The 20,208-nt window shown below is 51.6% G+C and overlaps 6 protein-coding genes across 6 annotated transcripts; 3 read left to right on the top strand and 3 right to left on the bottom strand.

The window, feature by feature from the left end:
- Nucleotides 1-101: 101 nt before the first annotated feature.
- IAR55_005043 (uncharacterized protein) lies at nt 102-4,915 on the bottom strand (the record flags this gene model as incomplete). Its single annotated transcript, XM_066948137.1, has 15 exons — nt 102-270; nt 427-670; nt 728-821; nt 880-1,155; nt 1,239-1,537; nt 1,603-1,876; nt 1,928-2,402; nt 2,451-2,783; nt 2,834-2,973; nt 3,030-3,356; nt 3,411-3,576; nt 3,643-4,209; nt 4,263-4,594; nt 4,653-4,841; nt 4,898-4,915. 15 exons carry the CDS (start codon nt 4,913-4,915, stop codon nt 102-104), a joined length of 3,903 nt encoding a protein of 1,300 aa, XP_066801596.1.
- Nucleotides 4,916-5,325: 410 nt separating this feature from the next.
- On the top strand, nt 5,326-8,948 carry IAR55_005044 (uncharacterized protein; the record flags this gene model as incomplete). Its single annotated transcript, XM_066948138.1, has 10 exons — nt 5,326-5,726; nt 5,785-6,240; nt 6,359-6,494; nt 6,542-6,711; nt 6,765-7,079; nt 7,135-7,371; nt 7,422-7,571; nt 7,624-7,661; nt 7,719-8,775; nt 8,861-8,948. The coding sequence occupies 10 exons, from the start codon at nt 5,326-5,328 to the stop codon at nt 8,946-8,948; spliced, it is 3,048 nt and encodes a 1,015-aa protein (XP_066801597.1).
- A 251-nt stretch (nt 8,949-9,199) lies between these two features.
- IAR55_005045 (uncharacterized protein) lies at nt 9,200-10,463 on the bottom strand (the record flags this gene model as incomplete). The annotated part of the gene is made up of 5 exons (XM_066948139.1): nt 9,200-9,319; nt 9,410-9,513; nt 9,649-9,767; nt 9,831-10,158; nt 10,280-10,463. 5 exons carry the CDS (start codon nt 10,461-10,463, stop codon nt 9,200-9,202), a joined length of 855 nt encoding a protein of 284 aa, XP_066801598.1.
- A 321-nt stretch (nt 10,464-10,784) lies between these two features.
- IAR55_005046 (uncharacterized protein) lies at nt 10,785-13,585 on the top strand (the record flags this gene model as incomplete). The annotated part of the gene is made up of 10 exons (XM_066948140.1): nt 10,785-11,033; nt 11,117-11,234; nt 11,300-11,427; nt 11,499-11,802; nt 11,863-12,182; nt 12,247-12,504; nt 12,558-12,760; nt 12,815-12,929; nt 12,984-13,469; nt 13,526-13,585. The coding sequence occupies 10 exons, from the start codon at nt 10,785-10,787 to the stop codon at nt 13,583-13,585; spliced, it is 2,241 nt and encodes a 746-aa protein (XP_066801599.1).
- Nucleotides 13,586-13,815: 230 nt separating this feature from the next.
- On the bottom strand, nt 13,816-17,836 carry IAR55_005047 (uncharacterized protein; the record flags this gene model as incomplete). The annotated part of the gene is made up of 2 exons (XM_066948141.1): nt 13,816-17,311; nt 17,391-17,836. The coding sequence occupies 2 exons, from the start codon at nt 17,834-17,836 to the stop codon at nt 13,816-13,818; spliced, it is 3,942 nt and encodes a 1,313-aa protein (XP_066801600.1).
- A 785-nt stretch (nt 17,837-18,621) lies between these two features.
- Nucleotides 18,622-19,279, top strand: IAR55_005048 (uncharacterized protein; the record flags this gene model as incomplete). Its single annotated transcript, XM_066948142.1, has 4 exons — nt 18,622-18,720; nt 18,819-18,862; nt 18,920-19,028; nt 19,130-19,279. 4 exons carry the CDS (start codon nt 18,622-18,624, stop codon nt 19,277-19,279), a joined length of 402 nt encoding a protein of 133 aa, XP_066801601.1.
- Between the last annotated feature and the right edge of the window lie 929 nt (nt 19,280-20,208).

The raw sequence follows: 20,208 nt of genomic DNA on the forward strand, positions 1-20,208 counted from the left end.
CTGTGACTACAACTGCAAGTACACCTTCTCGACACAAACGAAGGCACATGTCTGCCTCAGTCCCTCCTTCCCCCGCTGCTCCCATCCCCACCGCAAAAGGCTCAGTGCATACCTGCCGCCGCTTCCAAAATCCTTACCACGTCACCTCGCTCGGCTGGCTCTTTACCGTTGTTGCCCAACTTACTCACGTGCTCTAGCGCACTTGCCCCTTTCAGGACCTTTTCACTCTCGCTGACCGAGAAGATATCGGTATCCAGGAATTTTTGTACGCTAGCGGATCACCCATTTTCAGCGAAACTCCACTATGTGCTCTAAAGGTAGTCTTTCTCGGTCTCCTCTCCGGTAGCCGACCAGCGGTCCCAAGTCTGCAGGACTACACAGAGGGCCAGGTGTTCACTGGTCAATCCTCGGAAAGGTCGCACTTACAAATCCCCATCCACAAAGCCTGCCATATCTCTTTTCACTAACTCTGTCCCACCTCTCCTCCATCCCTTCCATCCGATCCCACCTGGTCCTTTCCACGCTCTATCCAAGTTCCTCTGCAGGTCGTCCAGCGTCTTGGCTGCTGAAGGCGTAAGCTCGCCTATGATACCCAAACGACCTTCACGAGTAGCGAAGAGGAGGTCAGGAGCTAGAACGTCCGGTGCCGAAGATGGTGGAGCAAGGGAGCCTGTTCCTCCGATTTGAGGATTAGCACGAACATCGATCAAGTCGCCACATAGCTTACCTAATTGGAATCGCCTTACTTCTTCGTGCAAGCCGAATGTCGCCGCGCTCTCTATTCCTTCCTTCAGTCTGAAGGTTATAATGTTCGAATGACCCTGTTCCGCGCCTTAGGTAGGCAATCCAGAATGCCCATGAACTAGCAGCGCCACTCACGTCCGCAATGATCACGCCCTCTCCTCCGTCGTTGACTCTTTCCATCGCCAAGACGCTGTGAGTTGCCAGATCCCTCTGATCATCATATATTTTCCCGTTACCCTCGTCCACTTCTAGGATAATCACACTTCTCATTCCGTCCCCAAGGATCAGTCGATCCTCGGAGTGAAGTTTCGATTTGGGAGTGACGGCGAGATAGGATGCGATGAATGCCGATGAGAATGATGAAACCTCAGCGAGGGACGGCGGAGTGAGCCCGAGGCGATTGATTGATACCTGCAAGTGAGGTTGTCAGAAAAACGTTTCCACATTGAATACGATGCCCGAAAGTCGGGTTTCCTATCTCATCAATAACTCACCTTACTTCCCGCAGCGATTGCAAGGAACCCATGGATCACTGCCAAGTCATACACCGGTCCGCCAGTGGCAATTTGCGCAACAGTCCTAAGAGTACACATATCTCCATCGACCTTCGGTTCCACGAGGAGCACTCTTCCTTCGGACACATGAATCAGATTGCCGTCGTCCCAGGCGGATCCATCTTCAGAGTCCGGTGGAAGTACGGCTGTGCCAACCGCCAGATAATGTCGCCCGAGGAGGAAGAGATCTTGGAGACTTGTGACTTCTTCTCTTTCCCGTAGAGGCATTTCAGTTAAAACTATTTCCAGCGGCGAATTTAGCTACTGCCCGCAGATGTCAGGTTGCCGAACAAATCGAACATACGAGTCAAAGTCGCAGAATCCCTGATCTCCAAGAAGCTGGACTGCAATACCTCCCCGGTCTGCGAGTCCATAGTCCTGACAGTGGCCCCTATTCCCAAAAGCTTTTGGTCGCTCAAACCGACAACCTTATTGGCTGATCGATCGTTCAGGTCAAGTGTTTGAATGTACAGTTTTTTGAGACTGTTCACTTTAACGAATGTCAAATCGATGGGCGAAGCCAAAATCAAACATTCGCCAAAAGTAGCAGAGCGTATCGCCGTCGCTGAGGTAATATCCTAAGAAAGTCTTTCAGCGGTTGCTACCTTCATAATTGCAATCGGACCAACCTTCTTGCTGACAGAGGAGAAGTCTATTCTATCTTTGGATTGGAATACCACTGACATTCGCTCTGTCAAGCCCACGGCGATGATCGTGTCGTCGCCACCTGATGTCGGACCATCAGTGGGCGAGAGGCTGAGAGGTCTTGTGCCCAACGACGAAGCTTTGCGTGACTTGATCACTACATTGGCGTTATCCCCAGATGGCTCGAGATCGTAGATGACCAGGGAGCCGTCGCTCAAACCAGCCAATAGCTGGATTCCGCTGGTGGATGTGGTCTTACCGACCGACACTTTGAGATGAAGCGACGAGGCGAAGAATGGCTCGGAAAGAGTCGTGACGGATGTGTCACCTGATTTGAGCTGATCAAGCGTGTAAAGTAAAATGTCGTTCGACCAGGTGCCGATGGCGACTATTGGCGAAGGAAGCACAGGTGACTGAATTACGGAGACCGCTGAGATCTCAGCTGGTATCTGAGCAGTCCTGCGGATGTTGTGTCAGCACATAAATGCTGGGAGATCAATCACTTACAACATCGTAGAGAGCCCGTTCGCCGACGCAGAGAGCAACAGAAGCTCTCCCCCTCTCCTGCCGACAATCACAAGATCGCCCATCACCTGTGCAGTAATGATCTCGCTCTCCTTGTCAACCGCTGCGGATGCAGTGCACATTCCGGATGCTATATCTGACCAGATTTCTATGCTGTGAGGAGTTACCTGAATGAGAACATCGCCACCGGGGAGCATCCCAGCCGCCAGAGTGGGAGTTGAGGCGAAATGCTGAGCGGTATCAACAACAGCTATCTCCGGCTCGATTTGAAGGACGAGTGTTGAGGAAGAAGTCGATAGTAACAATCGGGTAGTGCTGAAAGAGGTTATTCGTTTGTCTAGTTCTGAACAGATCGTGTCACCTACCCCGATGAGTCTACTATCGGCCACATCCTCTCCACTCCTTCGACGCCATCCACCTTGATCACCTCTTCTAGGCCCACTCCGCTTCGAATCAAACGCAGAGAGTTGGCATTCGATGCGCCCGACGCGATGACGACGTGAGACTGGTTCATGACAGTCAGTAAAGCAGTAGGCTCGACAAAAAACCAGTATGACTGACCAGGCCACCACCCTCCTCCTCCACCGAGCTGAAGTCCTTCACTGGAGCGATATTCATCCACCTCTCTCTCGTCTCAATCGACCCTATCTCAGATCCATCCTCAATAGTAATTGACCATGTGCCCGCCTCGGCTTCGTTGCGAGCTTTCCCCTTGCCCTTGGCAAATGGGACGACCCCAGCATCCCCGATTGTAGCTGATGATCGTTGCGCGTCTCGACTGATACCCTCGGCCGACATGTCCAAACGGATCAGCGACGAATCGCCAACAGCTGAAGACAGGAAGACGTGAGACGAATCGAGATAGGTGAGGGAGGAAGGTGGAGAGGCCTGTGGGCATCTCGTTAGTAACGCTGCAGACAACACACCTGGAAGGGGACTTACGATACCGAGATCTACTTTCCGCACACGGACGGTTCCAAATTGGCCATTTGTACCGTCCAGGATACCTTGATTTCTCTCAAACTCCCAGCCAATCGCGGTCAGGCGGCCACATTCATCACCGATCAATACACTGGCCCCCGTCGAGTGGGACTCAAGGACGCTTGCACTATACTCTCGACATTCAGCCAAGGCTCAAACTCGTGCCCATTATGTGCTTGTCATTGACACTCACGCAAGGACGATACCAAAACCTTGCCTGACTCTCCAGACAGGCTTGAGCTCCCATTTTTGATCATCGGACGTGGTGTTCTTGGATCCCATGCTCGATTTTCTCCTCTTGCTTACGCTGCTGACCATCTCCGTCTGAGGGCTCCTTCTCGCACTTGCACGAGGACTAGTAGCCGGGCCAGATGCCGCTGAGAGACGCCGTGATACTCGAGGTGATTGTGGGATCGGGGATAGAGCGTATAATACGGCATGCTCGTCACCTAGAACAAGCATTGTTTTTTCCCCTCCAGATAGCTCCCCTGGAACGGGTAGCACCCTTCGAGCAGCAGGACACGAAAAGGGGATGTCATTGAAATCCATGTCACCTGAGATAGCCAAGCTCGAAGACGTCGGTGATACGACGTCGACAGGTCGGGATAGATCTTCGAAGGCGTGTGCCGTAAGAGACAGTACGCGACTCTGAAGTTGAAGATCGTTCGTAGCTGATAGCCAAAGGAACGAGACGATAGGTCCAGACGAAGATGCCGACGAAGGCAAGAACCTCAGGTCGAGCAGATTGTGTTCCCGGATACTGTGCAAAGTTAGTCCTGCTTGGACCTGACCAGATGAGGAAGAACAACTCACTTGATGTTAAAGTTATCTCTGAATATGAGTCGCCTACCATCCTCATCAACGTCCATGCCAGTAGTGCTAGCTCGTCGTTTCTTCGCATCCTTCTCCTTCTCTACGTCCATCTCTATGCATGATAAAACTCCCACCCACAGACTGACAAGGGCGACTTTGTCATACGAGAGCACAGAGGTGAAAAACTCCGCTTGTCTCAGTGAGGGGGTGGGAGGGGTGAGGGGGATGGAGGATGTTACGATCAGCGACGGGGAGGGGCTTGGCGTGGAGGTGACAAGTAAAAGATGAGCTTGTGGAGGCGACAGTAGCACTAGTATGTGCGGTCGAGCACCCTGTCCATAGCTCTCGTCTTTAGGGAAGGTCCGGTCAAGAAGATGGGCACGAGCTTACCTCCACTTCAATCTTATCGATGCCCACGATCGTACCCCAGACTTCCAGCTCGGTCTGATGCACCAGACCGGTAGCTTCGACGTTCCATACCTCGATTCGATCAGGCTTCGCGACGATCAGAGAGGTGGAGTTGGGATCTGTGAAGCTGGGTATTCTCAGGGTGTCCAAGATCGGGGTCGGTGTGAGGGCCTAAAGAGTCGGTGGATGAGCATCTCCCCGAATGATGATCGATCAGAGAGACATACCGATGCGATGTATAGCATGGCTTGGGGTCCTTTCTACGAGTCACTGGAGTTGGAGATATTCGATCGTACTTGTCGAGATCAGAGGATCAGAGTGTGATGGTGATAGATGATCATGGATGAACCCGAGGTCGGCGTTGTCCCTTTGGTGGTGAATGAGAGAGATGATGAGAAGTGGAGGCTGCAAGTGGCACCTTGAGGTGGGGGATCATTTAAGCTTTTCATTGGAAATGCTTGTTGAACCCGGAATCCCACTCTGCTCTGCTCTCTCTCCTGTTTCATTCCCCCACATTCACCTCACACAAGCCGACATTTGTTGACAACCATCAACCCTTTTCCAACGTCTGATCGTCAACGTACACACCTGATCAGGCAGCCTCCCATCGAACAGTCGGTGACTGATACAGTTTTGCGTCACATCAGCCCTTGCCATGTCTGTCCCGCCATCATCATCATCATCATCGTTTCGGGTCGGCAATCACGACGACAACAATAACCCGGCTGTCAACCTTTCCGATTTCCCCCAATCAATATCCGGTCATTCCGCATCATCGTCCGTACCACGGAAACGTAAATCATCCCCTAACCCTTCATCTCTGATCAAGGAGAGGAAGGGATCCGTCGGGATAGATCCTTCCACCGACGATGATGCAGGATCAACGACCAGTCGACCGATGCGTGAGCCGAAACGCACAAGAGTGCATTTCTCTTGTGTGGAATGTCATAGGCGGAAACAGAAATGCGATAGGAAGGAACCATGTTCTCAGTGCGTTGCGAGGAGAGTGCCACATCTATGCAGACCGTTTCTGAACGGTGTGGAAGACCCCAATAAGTGACTTTGCCCTTCGGGTCCGTTTCATGCATGTCGTGTGCTGACATGACATACGAAGCAACTCCGACGTTCATGCGCGGCTCAACTCCATCGAAGGTCTCCTGTCCCGTTTGGTCTCCTCGTTACCACAAACGCTTACGTCTCAATCGATTGCCCACATCCCTACCGATGCATCGTCTCCTGACGTCTCTTCACTGACCGCCTCTGGAGAAGAAATCTTTCATCCACATGCCACCCCTCCTGACGGCCAAAGGGCAATAATGCCATCGAAGCCTCCACCTTCAGGTCTGTTCCCGGCGAATCTGTCTTATACCACACCGCCGGGTAGAAGCGGCTTCGGGTGGGGCCTGCGAGAAGGGAGAAGGGTAGCTCTATCAGCGGACGACAATTTCGAGTTGAGGGATGTGCTGCAGACGTTGAAGGAGAGCGGTATCTCACAAGGTCATTTGGAGTGGTTGATCGCTGGTGTGCCAGGCAGGAGGATGGCGGATGGGTTGGTCGAGTTGTACTTCCGGTGGGTTTTGGGTCATCTCGTATTCACGAAGCGTGCTGATATTGTTGCCTTTCAGTGACATCGAGTAAGTTTTGCACTCATACCTCGTCTTCCCCTATGTTTGGTTGATGTGTCGCAGCTGGACTCGATATAAAATGAACAAACCTCCTTTTATGAAGCGATACAATAAATTCTTCGATTCGATCGGACGCAATCCTACTTGCCCTAAAGTCGATGCAGACACATTGAAATGGCTTCCTTTGATGTTCATTGTGGTAGGTCGGAGTTACTGATATAAGGCTGATACTGACGAAGTTCATAGCTCGCAATTGCTACACTGTCCGCACCACACGAATTGGTTCCTCGCGATGAGCAGGTTGGATGGTCTCGTCGATTCTATGGAGCAGCGAGAAGTGGTTTGGAATATGCTAAGGCGCTGCAGAGGGACAACCTAGATGTGCTATTTGCCGGTCTGCTGGCTTCGCGCTACATGTAAGCTCAAGACTTTCTGCATGCTTTCGGATCAGAAGCTCATTCCTCACCAGGCTCTTGACTCGTCGACCTGCTGAAGGCTCAACGCCGCTCACCACTGCGTTCCAACTCGGTCTGTATCGTGATGGAAGCATACTAAACATCGCCGACAAGAAGGAAATCGAGGTCCGTCGTCGAGCTTGGTCGATGCTATACCACCTCGACCGCACCGTTTCCCTCCTTGTCGGAAGACCCGCATCGATATCGGATGCACATACAGATACTCAGATCCCAGCCAATCTTGAGGATGAGGAAGTCGACAGTGGAAACTTTGATCCCGCTGGGCACCCCCTTACCACTCCCACGACCTATACTTATGTGATCGTTAGGTGAGTAAAGACTGGCCGTGAAGGTGGATGCCAGTTGCTGAGGAGTCATACACAGACACAAACTCGCAGAGATCATGGGTCGAATCGCCTACCACACCTTCGCCATTCAGCTTCCCGATTATGCAACCGTGCTCAACATTGATAGAGAGCTTCTGACTTGGAGAGAGGCTTTACCGCCGTTTTTCAACATGAGCAATCCGGATACAAGTCTCGACGGAGCGCATCCGTACCTTTTCGTGCAAAGACATTTGCTGGCTTGCGAGTGGTACTACGCTCGCATCACACTCAACAGGTGCGTCAAAGCATCGATAAGGTGCAATTAGAACTGACATTCTACGACAGACCATATCTTCTGCGACGGAAGCCTCAAGATAGCCGATACTCCTACTCGAAGAACGCTGCCATCGAGTCAGCAAGGGCAGATTTGCTGAGTAGAAGAGCGTTCGTAATGGAGAAGGGAAATCTGATCGTAAACAGCGGCGGCTACAGAGTGTCAGTGACTGCGTATTGAGTGCATCGACATCTGCTGATGCTGCATGTACAGCCTCAACTCTTATATGGTACTAGGTGTGACTATCAAGCGTGAGTCATACGCGTATGATCGTAGTTCCCGATGGTCTCGTGCTGACACTCCAATAGTGGATCCCGAGTCGCCTCAAGCGGACGAACTCCGTCAGCTACTCAACATCGTGTCAGGTCGTGCTCCCGATGCCAAAGGTCGTATATCCGAGCCCTTGGTGAAGGAGGAACTCGCTATCGTAGAGTTCCTTACCGCCAAATCGCAAACAAACAAGTCTGCTCGGGCACCCGTTCCGAATCGCTCAGAGTCGACTTCCGAAGACCAGACGCCCGTCGATCTACTGCTCGGCCTCGCGAAAACTCGAAGCGGTCGTCGTGCTGCCGAAGAAGAAAAACGTCAGTTGCGTATCCAAGCGTATCGTGAACTTGAAGAACAACGACAGGCGGCTCGACGGAACGCCGGTGCGGGTCAGATCTCATCCAGTCCGTGGGGCTACATCGCTCCTCAAATGCCAGGTCTGGACGTGCAGCAACCTTTTGGGAACAATAACGAAAAGAGGGTACCTCGACCTCTCCAACCGCCGCCCACTAGGAGGGCGGATGGCTCGATCCCTGACTCGACTAACTGGTCGCCGGAACTGGCATACGCGTTGAGTCAGCAACAAGCTCAGAACCAGGCTCAAGCACAGATGCAGCAGCAGCAAAATCAGCAGAATCAGCAAAACCAAAATGCGACGTTCCCTGGTTATCGATCTTCATCAGCTCCAGATCTCATGTCCCCGAACCAGAATACAAGCGGAAATGGGAACAACACCATCAATCTCTCTCCTTATACGAACATGGTGAATCTGCCTCTTTCTTCATCGAACCAGAACCAGAACCAGAACCAGATTCAGGACCAGGATCACAACCAAGGTCAAAATCCACTCAATGGGCTGCAAGATGGATCAAACGGTTTCTTCCAACAACAAGCACCTCAACAGCAGGTCCAGATGACTACCGACCAGAATCAAATTCAAATTCAACAACAGAATGAAATGGGAGGGATGGACAGTAATGGGATTCAACAATTTGGGAACGCCTTGATTGATTCTTTCGACTTTGACAATCTAGGTTTGGGCGCTAGAGCTGCAGGCGGAGGATTCAATCCATTTGCCTTACCACAAACCGAAGAAGGGTGAGTGCATCCTTCTATTTTGTGCCCCATGGTGGGGACCAACTCTATGTGCGAGGACGGCGACACTGACTTAAGAGGCTGTTAGGAGTGATGCGATGGCGGCGGATGACGAAACAATGTTCTTGACTTATATCTTGAACAAATTCGCGAATGCTCAGCCGGAAGGGCAATAGGTTGCGGCTCGGAGGACTGAGGTGGATAGGATATGTGCACAAGATGCAATCTGTTGTTGACCATTCAATGGGAGAGGTAGACGAATATGACGAACATGCAACGATCTTGTCATGTATACGCGCGAAAGCCATCGAGTGGTGTCTTCTCCGTCAGGAGCGGATACAGTGATCAACACGTGTGTTCGTTGTTACCGTCAAAATGATGTGTATACATGCACGGATCACGTTAGATTGACTTGACCGTCACAATTCTAATCCTTCATCTTCTCCAGAGGTCTGTTGAATCCACCTCTTCTGTTCATGTATTGACGCCAAGTTCGCTGTTTGTTGACTTTGACTGCGCCATCCGCGTTGACGGGGATACCTTTGCCCTGCAGTTCGGGATTCGTTAGCAAAACGACGGCGGGTGGGCGGTGTCAACGGAAGGAGAAACCTCGAAACGACGGAAGGTCTTAACTCACCTTCGTACTGTCAAATCCACCGAAACCCATCATTGCAGCCATTGCAGCTTCTGGATCGTCCATATCGACCTCCTCTTTCGGTTCTTCTTTTACACCAGAGCCGTCTGATTTGGGTAGAAATGCAGATCAGCTCTATGTTCGGTATTTTCCATTTCAATATAGGGTGTCCGCATAGTGACAGGATCCGCAGCCTGATGCAGCAGCAGAGTACACAACGAGTAAAATGAAACAGCACTCACCTTGTCCTGGGATGATCTGAGTGCCGTCATCCGTATACACTATTCCCTTTGCTCTCTCCTCTTCTCTCCTTCTTCTTCCCTCTTCAATAGCTCTCCTATCCAACGGTGTATTATACTCCCTCTCTCCTCCAGGTGGTCCACGACCATAACTATCCCTCCCATTCCCAATCCCATTTCCATACCCTCTATCATCATATCCGCCATGACCTCCACCGCGACCGGATCCTCCACCTCCTCGACCTCCATATCCACCCCTACCTCCGCCGCCGCCGCCGCCACGAGGATAAGACGGTCTATAGTTCGGATCGTTATTTGGGTTGTTGGAGTAGGAATCGAATGATGGACTATCGTATCTCCCTTCTCGTTTTATAGGACCACCCGAGGGTCCGGATGGCGGTGCTGGTATTTCTCTTGAAACAGCTGGACCATCAGGATAGTCTCGTCGCTGTCTTTCCCTGTCGTAGCCCCCTTTAGGTCTATCTCTATCATATTTTCGATCACGATCGCCATCTGCCAATCACAGGGTCAGTATCAGTACATCGACCTGGTATCCGCTCCAAGGATCTTATCGACCAAAAGATATTCCGATCGATGGTAGAGGACTGAGAAATCAGAAGTGCTTGCAACTCACGACGATCATCGTAGCGCCCTTCTCTACGAACAGGACTCCTGCTCCTGCTCTTACTTCTCACTCTGTCCCTATCCCTCTCTCGCTCTCGTGCACGAACAGAAACAGGCTCATCATCTCGTTCTCGTGCATATCGTCTATCCCTATCACGGGGTGAGAGATGGGAAGGGGGCGGTCGTGACGACATTCCAAGTGTAATTGCTGCAAAGGACGTCGGGTGTCGAGATGTGATTGCTGCCTCGAAGATCTATCTGGTCGCACGGCTGAAGTGTATGGATAGTAACAGTTCATGCGTTGTCAAGCAGGGAAGATAGAACAGTGTGTGGCGACCAAAAAGCACTGTCTGGTACTTTCGATATTTGATTCCGTTCATTCAGTCATCTCTTCCTCTTCGCAAAGTCATAATACACCTCCCATTGTATCTTTCATTCAATCACCCACACGTTTCCCAGCTGAGCCTCCGTCCTCCTCGGCCTTTTCTCCCTACCGGACTGGCATCATCGCAACGATGCAGTCACTCTATCCAAATCTGACATCGTCCCTCTCAACACTCACCTCCTCATACCCCTCAACTCGACAACTTCCCGTCCCCATTCCTGTCTCCGAGCTCACCTCTCAGCTCGTCGAGATATGGCAACGATGTTCTGTAGATCTCAACAAGGCTGAAGGCAGTTCTAATAGTAGCAATGATGTTGTTCGAGGTGTGTTGGAATTGGTGGGAAGAGAACTAGTCATCGTTCCTATAACGAACGGAGAGGTGCGTTTGTTGCTTGAGTGGAAAATGCGATATGACTCTGGAGGAGCGAGGGAAAAGGACTAATGAGACGGTCCCTCAATCAGCTGCCTGAACCCTCAGACGATGCTAGTGAGGAAGAGAAGAATGCCTTCCAACGATCTCTACAAGACAGGTTAGACGTCATCCTCACTCTTTACGAAGTGGTATATGAGTCATTACCAGGTAAGTTGATGAGCCGCGTGTTCTTTTGCAGCAGCAAGCTACTGAATGGTCTATTTATCACATAGGTGTCCTGTCACTGGAACCTGGAGCGCTGTTCATACCGCTTCTGGAGGAATTGGTCGAGTTGGTATCGGTTGAGACTTGGCGCGAATTATGGCTTTACATAGAGACGAGATCAAAGCGGTTTACAAAGGTGCGTGGTCGTCGTTTTCTCTCTTTTGCCCCCTTCTCAAGACCTGAAACCATTCGCTTTTTTTTTCTCAGGACATGCCAGCATCTCGAGGCAAAGCTTTACCGCTCTTACGAACAATCAACGCCTTCCTTCGGTTCCTACCACGAACACCGGCGGATTTGGTCTTCCGAGGTCGGATACACCAGTTCGCCAGTTCGGTCATCAGTGTAGCTGATAAGAGTGCCATCAACATGAGGGGAGACTATGGGGAAGTCAAAACAGTTTGGGAAGAAGAAGAACCGGCGAAGCTCGAGCCGGAAGGGGAGGGAGAAGCAGATGGAGATGTGAAGATGGAGGAAGACGGAGAAAAGAACGTTTCAACAGCCGAGAAATTCGGTGTGTACTTGGGTGTGGAAATTTATCGTTCGAAGCACGAGCTGACTACTATATCTCCAGCTTCGTCCTCAAAGGCGGACCCAGACTTCTACTCGACTCTCTGGTCGTTGCAGCAGTATTTCGCTCACCCTCCATCGTTAGACGGGCCAGCTTCGGGCGATCCAGCCCAAACTCCCTTTGACATCTTCATAGAGAAGACAGACTTCGTTCTACCGAAGTTGTTTCAGCAAACGCAACAGGAGAAGGACATGCTAGGGAAAGATGCTGGAGGTGTGATCGGAGGACAGAAACGAAAACGAAGCCTGGAGGATGAGGGTGACGGGCGAGGAGGGTTCTTCTACCCTAGATATTTGACTGGCAAGCGACTGCTCGAGCATGAGGTGCGTAGCTGTCTCGTTTGAAAGCCACAGAGGAACCAGCTGACAGCGCCATTCTCCTCGATAGCTCGCGGACCCATCGTTCCGACGTCAAATCCTTGTCCAATACTTCATCCTGTTCCAATTTCTACTCAACCTCACCCCTGCCACTGCAGGAAAGCAAGCATTCACAGGAGGCATGCCACGGTCGTTTGTACTTGTTTCCGACGACGAGAAATGGGTGATCGCGAAAATCCAGGCTATCAGAGAGGAATTGAAGAAGATGACGGATGGTCAGAGATTTGAGGAGACCGTCCTGTCGATCATCACAAGAGAAAGACATTACGTGAGCTTGGGTCGGGCGAGACGGAGATGAATGCTGATGAGAACACTGAACAGGCGCAATGGAAGAACGACGGTTGTCCTGAAGGAGCTTTCGAGATTCCTCCGCTGGATAGGGGATCTGCAGAAGAGGCAGCTCAACTATGGAAGAGAAGGCTCGCTCCTCCCCATCCATATACCTTCAAGGTCGGTTCGAGACCGTTGTCCATGTTGTGGAAGAATGGCTTCAAGAGCATCGACCAACTGAAGGGGAGACAAAAGTAAGTCCCACTTTGACAACAATTGAAACAGAGTTTTAGGCTGATTCAATTCAGGACAACCACGGTGGAAGGTTTGGACGAAGAGGTACAGCGGATCGAGATGGATGAAGATGACGATAGAGCCATGGGCAAAGAGCCTCCTGCTGAAGAACTGGCCGCCAACAAGGAGGTGAGCGCATGGCTGTTGGTGTCGATGTTTCTACGCTGACTAGCACAAACACAGCGTAAAGCGAGTCTTACTTGGCGAGCACTTCGATTGGCCTCTCAAACAGATCTTCGACACTTCGCTGCTCTGGCGCCGAAACGTGATTTACATGTCCTGGTGACAGCTGTCAAAGTGTCGAGAGAACCGAAAGCCTCCGCAATTGGGGGTGAGGAAGAGAAGGAGGAAGAAGAGGATGTGCAAGGACTCAAGAAGAATGGAGAGGAAATTGTTGCCGCTGAGAAAGGAGAGGGAGAGATGATCGAAGAGTTGAAAGCAGAGCAAACACCGGTGGAGCAGGAAGCGGAGATAACGGCTGAGAATACCGAGCCGGCAGTCACAGGAGAAGAAAACAAACAAGAGCTAGGGGCAGAAGAGCAAACGGAAGGGGCAGTGATAAAGGAAGAAAAGAATGGAGAACCCGAAGTGAAGCAGAGAAACGGCGATATCTCGATGGAGAGCGCCAAAGAAGAAGTTGCGAGTGTACCATCACCGCCAAATGGATCGGTGAGTGGATCCTATATGTAGTCGAACGTGGAGCTTGGAGCTGACCATCTGGCCAGAACGAAGAAGAGGCTGTTTCAGACCCTACGCGAGAAACAGAGACTATCAGTAGCACGTAACTCATCGATACCTTGCATATCACACTATATCTTGCACAGTCACCCTACGGCTCACGTGCCTCTTGCTGAGTGAAATGGGTTCGCGATCGCTCTCAACACTCGACTTTGATTGTGTCAAAAAGAGTCCATCTCTGAAAAATCGCTGTGCTCACAAAATTGAATCTAAACTACCAAGGACAGGGTGTCTGAATTGGTTGCTCGCCATCAAGGCTCAAGACCAATCTCACAAATTAGTCCCCGTCAATACGCCCTCTATCTCGTCTCTGCTTCCTCGCCATATCCCTCCTCCTCCTCGCACAGGTCTTGCCTCTACTCGAGCTCTTTCCATCTGCCTTTCTTCCACCAGGACCAATCTTGTCGATGTTACCTCCATTTCCATTTTGACCAGTACTGACACTTGCCTTTGACGAAGCAGCTTTTTCAGAAGTTGAAGCGGGGCCCAAGCCGGAATTCATGCTCGACGATTCGGTCTTCGAGCTTGATCCATTCTTGGCTCCGAGATTTTGTGCATTTGTTGAATTCGCTGGATCTTTGGTGTCATCAACACCCATCTCAGACGTTGTGTCAGCATGGAGAGGAAAGGGAGTGGTAGTCTTGCTGTGATCTGGCTGAGATGTTTTGAGGGCACGGTGGGGTCCGGATCCAGTCGGCGATACGAACGGAAGAGAATGGCCGACGCTGGGCGCTCTCAACGACGCAGAGATCAGACCCGACGTCCTGGTACTTGGTCTGATGTCCAGTGAGGTGGAGGAGGAATGGGATCCACCTACACGGAGGAACGAAGAAGACAAGCCCGCCGAATGGGAATGATCAAATCCAGGTGATCCGGCTGAAGTCGGCCCTGTCATGGCGGTCGGAGCTGACGCACCTGAGTTGGATGAAAAGCTGGCTTCTTCTGTCGCTGAGTGCGCTGAAGAGGTAACGAAAGCGGATTGGCCGTGTCTGGCTGAGCGCTCAGGAGAAGATGTCGGCGATGTTACACCAGAAGATCCTCTGTTTGCCTTAGTCGCGGTATCGCTCTCCAGAGTCTGCGGATTCCCAACAGCTTCTCCTGCCACTCGAGCAATATCCGTACTAGACTGAGCGCTCCGAACGGCAGACATTGGAGAATCACCGCTCTTTATCAACCCATTCTGTCCGATCCCGCTACTTCCACCTTGTGATTCAGCGCTAGTATGGACCCTACCAGAAACGAGAGGTGTGGGGGCCGAGATGCCAGCGTCACTTGGTATCGCCGGCCTCGCCGTGGTGGACGAGATGGTCGACGATGGCCGTACAGAGTTTTCTGGATCCGTGATATGACCTGGCGCTTTTGCTTTCTCCCCGTCTGCCTGACTTGAGACGACTCGGATTGATCCACCACTTTGACTCGCGGAACGGGTAGCGCTGCTCCTCACAACCTCCCCACTACTTGTCGAAGTGGCACCGATTCCCCTACTACCCGAATCCGACCCACTAGTTTCGCCTCCACTGGGAACTGCTTGATTCGATGGAGTCACCGCACTTGCTGACACGACACGTCCTGTAAATCCACCACCACTGCTGCTAATGCTTGTACTTGCACTTGTGGCTGTCGCTGTGGAAGTTGCCAACACATCCGCACCTCCGGCGTCTCCTCCTGCCGACCCTGTGAATTGGAATTGACCAATCGTCGTCCCGTCCAGAGTCAGCAACATATCCGATTGACTAGGTTGGACGAATGCTGGATATGTTGTTGTTGTCGCGATACTACCAGGACCAGTAGCATCGCTGGAGACACTTGGCGAGCGGGCCAGGGACGAGGTGCTAAATGCCGATGGAGAAAGAACTGAATTTGTTGATAAAGCCCTGGTAGACTCGCCCCCAAGGTTGTGTGATTGCGAGCCGGAACCAAGGCCATTGGGTTCATTCGATGTCGGAGTAGGCTGATTAGATTGTCGACGAGGATCACTGTGTGCAGCTGACATGGAGCTATCGCCTGAAAAGGAGGTAGCAGTACTACTGTCGCTCCCGATCGTGGAGGAAAATGATGCATGCTTGGTAGATGATGAACCAGGTCGGAGGCTTTCGGTGGAAATCGTGGTCGCGGCTGGACTTTCAATGGAGGAAGCCCTTGTGGAAAGTGAAGAAGAGCTGCTAGTTTCATTTGGACTGTCACTACCTTTCCCTTTTGCTCTCGACGCTGACGCAGGCAGTGCTGGGGCGAAATTGTCACTGGACGTCGATGTCAAACCCGCTGGAGTCGTGCCGGACTCGGACGTCGGTAACTCTCCGATATTAGAGCTGGGCCTCATCGAGGGAGAGAGAAATGATACAGGCGTGCCCTTCGGCGCTTGAGCAGATCTGCTGGTCTCGCTCGAAGTGGTGACAATCGCTTCGGCTTGATTTGATATCGAAGCTGTGAAGGAAGCGCGGCTGGTACTACTCCTAGTGATGACTACCTCATGCGATTGGCTTGCCACAATCTCATGTGAAGTCGTGGGTGCAGACTCGCTCGTCTTTGATGGCATGGTATCTGTTTGTGTACTCATCGCGTCTGCTGCTGTCACAGTCACCGGTACTTCGGAAGCGGTGGGCGTCGAAGTACTTGTCGGGATCACTTCTGTAGATTTTTGCTCGACTTGGGGTGTCGGAGTAAGGCTGACCACTTCAGTGGTACTGCTTGGCGATGTACGAGTATGAGAGATGCTGATGGCATCCGCTGCTGTCAATGTCACCGGCTGTCCGGAAGTTGCAGAAGCTGACGAAGGTGTATTGAATGAACTCGACAGCTCTGAAGCAGCTTGGGATGCCACTCGACTTGCTTCGAAAGTAGTAGATGTGCCTTCCTTACTTGTGGCAGAGTCTTCAGACTGGGTATCACTCGTTGTTGTCTCAGAAAGCGAAGACTGCAAGGAATTGGTGTTGACAATCCCAGGAGTGTGTACCGCAGAGGGGCTTGTAGTAGTGTCGACAATTCCGGTAGTGGGCGTTGTCGGACTGGGACTTGGTTCAGACTTCAGAGTTTTAATAGGAGTATCATCACTAGGGCTTGTGGTCCCAACGGAAGACGAACTGGACGACACGTCTCGAGAAGTTTGGGTGGGATGATGCAAAGAAGTGCTCTTCGGAGGGTCTTGGGATGTAGAACCAGTTGGGCTCGATGCGCTTTCACTCGTCTCGGCCACAGAAGTCGTGCTTTCCGGGACTGGAGACTCCGCAGGCGAAGACATCGTGTGAGATATCACATCCGTACTGCTGGGACTTTCGGTCGACGAAAGGGTGGTATGAGACGTCGTGGAGATCGTAGACAGCACTGAAGTGGGAGTCGAATTTGCATCGGTGTCGGGTGCATCAGTATTTGGGGACGCTTCCCAAGCTGTGCTGGAGACAGAAGCGACTTCCGAAGTACTAGATGGGATTTGAGCTGCTGGGCTAGTTGTTACGAGTGGCACAGCCGAGCTCGATGAAGCTGAGGGTGACAACGAAGTTGTACTGGGACTGCTTGGAGGCGGCGGACTGCCTGAAGATCTTGGCGGAGGTGCAGTCTCGCTTGAGCTGCTCGAAGTTGCTGGGGTTCTATCACTAGAAGAACTCGGTGGTGTTTGTGTAGAGTCCGAGCTGCTTGAGGCGAGGGAAGCAGCTCCCCCAGTCGCCTTGGCTCCTTCAGTCAGAGTGATACTCTGTTTCCACACCCCATCACTAGCAGGATGAGAAGATGGAGCTGGTAATATCAACCCGGACGGAAGCAGCGTGTCTGAGACTCCACTAGCGAGCTGTAGGATTAGCTTACAGCCTTTCGAGAAAGTGAGAGCTCGTCGAAGCAGGCGTGGACTGTAGGACTCACCACTTGACTACATCGTAGTTGTCCGGATCAAGGATATTCCCACCCGCAGTATCATCATACAAACTTCCATCATCGTTCCACTTCAGACTCCTTCCAAGGAGATACATCGCTTGCAATTGACTCAGACTCATCACACATCCCACTTCATCGCCACCGCTACCTGGTGTGAAACGGGCGTATATGGCCATGCTGGACGAAGCGCCCTCCCCGTCGGTGGTGAGAGGCCATGTGATCGATGCTGGAGACGAAGATGGACAGACGGGCATCATGGCCGTGATGGAGTTGGGAGTGGAGAGGGAGGCGATCTGGGCTATGACGATACATGAGGAAGCGGAGGAGAGAGTGATGGTTCCTGAGGATTGAGCTGTGGCCAGGGGAAGAAATAGGGTGGCGACGGTTGAAAGCGTGGTGAGAGATGAAGGGAAGGGCATCCTTGTGAGCTTCATATTGAGGTGGTGCGGAGGGCAAAAAGAGCGTAAAGATAAACAGAGATCTACTGCAGATGTAAGATAGTGCTCAACACTGAGGATCGGAAGAGGGAGACGAACCAAAAGCTGATCAAAAAGAAAGGTCAAGTTGGTCATCATGCAGAACGAGATACGGAGTCCATGTCTACCACAGCCAGACTGACTGCAGACCCCCGATCAATCTGCTCGAGGTCCATGAACGATATTTGCGTTCAGGTGTTCCTGACAAAGGAGCAAGATCCCCATCTTCCTCCAGAAGGGGGTGGACCTATGGTGGCACTGGCTGCAGAGCTCGTGAGCAAGATTGAGAACCTCCTGAAAGGCATACTGCAAAAGGAGGGCCCTTTCTTTGTGAGGTATATATGGTTCATCGATCCAATCCCGAACTGTCGTGGATGCTGCTTCACGAGGCTCTGCCACCTTGAAGAGGGATGAGGTGCTGGGGATAGACCGTGGGAAAGTTGATCGGGTATTTCTGGTTCCGCTCGGTTCTCCCTCTTTGATATAGATAGCAAGATAGCAATAGCAATAGCAACATCATTGATGCAACTCGTTTCCTTGCGCATGATATCAATCGCCCCCGGTCCAGTCAACAATTCCCCTCGAACCATACCAGAGTTCACCATCGCAAGCACTCCGCTTCTGTTCACAAGCTCATCCCGACCCTCGCCCCACAGCACACACCTGCTCGGCCCACGCCGATACCTACACCTACACCTGATCCCCAACGCTCTGTTCGCACAGGCATCTTCTCGACACACAATATGGGTCGTGCATTCCGTATCTATCTAGCTGGTGAATCCGTCCTCATCTGCAGGCAATGCGGCAATCACTTGGCGGTCAGTGAGGGAGTCATGTCCAAGGTAGGTGATGGTCAGCTTGGGTGGCAACACTCCAGAACAGGACCTCGGAGCCACCTCTTTTCCTTCAACAAACGATGCTGAGAACTGGTACACCATAGCAATTCACTGGTCAGCACGGTAGAGCGCTTCTCGTCCAGCAAGTGTACGTCTTGTCGTCTGCATGTGCATCTGAGAGATGTGCTGATGGTGCTGCTTACAGGGTCAATACGTATACTGGAGATGCTGAAGATAGAGACATGAGGACAGGGAGACATACGGTCCGAGATGTCTTCTGCCGGGTCTGTCACACGACATTAGGGTGGAAATACGTGAGTTCTGCTGTGAAGAGGTCTGTCTTGAGATGGTAGACGACATCAACCTAATGTTGGACGCTGTGTTGCAATCCTACCCTCGCTCTGTACACATACAGGACTTCGCATTCGAACACGATCAGAAATACAAGGAAGGCAAATACATCCTGGAGAGGGAGATGATCACGGAGAAGCCGGAAAGTAAACGAGATTTAGGTCGACCACGAATCGAAGAAATCCCAGTCCGCGAACTATTAGCAAGGGTGTAGATTGTCTCACCTTGTTGGTCTGTCCTGTATTTACGCTGTTCATTCTGTATCACGCTTCACTTCATCGCCCAATCGTACCTTATCTTCCACATCTGGCCCAGTTGCTACCTCTCCCTTCCGCATCACGTGTTGTTCATATGATCCTTGTCTCTTCACCTCTGTTACATTGTAATCTTTTCGTTGTTTGTATACCTGGCTGTGTAATATGACTCCTCTCTATCCAGCAAGCAAGATCCCGCCGATAGTGGATGACCGGACGAAAGGTGAAACGGACGGGTCACTCACAACCAATCATTAATCAGCACCCCGTCTGATCTGTCACCGAGGCTCTCACGATCACGCGGTACTGACGGCGCATGTGCATGTTCCTCATCGGACACACTGGTGACGGCAGCACTGCACTCAGTGCTCACCACGCCCCATCAACGAGTTGGGACAGTTCGGACACGGAAATTGACATTTCGTCTCCTTGGCAAGTCCGACACGACCCGCTCGAAGCGACTCCAAATAATATACCACACAAGGTGAAAGGAGCCGACCTACCACTAATGACCGTTGTCGACCATTTCACCTCACTTTTGTTCAGATCTACTAAACATCCTTTGCAAACATGATACACAACGAGAAGACTCATGTGTCCTTTGCCTATATGAATGAATGGAAGGATCGTCGTCATTGAGTGTTGTCAAGGGCTGGCCAAGGCCGGGGTGTTTCAAGGGGAAGGACGAGAGGATGAGCGTTATAAATAAGTGGATGGATATAGTTCATGCCGATCCCCTTTGCACCATTTCATTAATCACCTCTGCTGTCATATCGTGAGTCCAGCACGCCACAACGAGGATAATCTCACTCATTGCTCCTATTGTGGGTGTTGTCTCTCACGAAGTCCTCGAGCACATCTCATCTTCCAATCATCCGAAGAATACATT

Source organism: Kwoniella newhampshirensis, chromosome 9, assembly GCF_039105145.1.
Source record: "Kwoniella newhampshirensis strain CBS 13917 chromosome 9, whole genome shotgun sequence".
Classification (NCBI taxonomy): domain Eukaryota; kingdom Fungi; phylum Basidiomycota; class Tremellomycetes; order Tremellales; family Cryptococcaceae; genus Kwoniella; species Kwoniella newhampshirensis.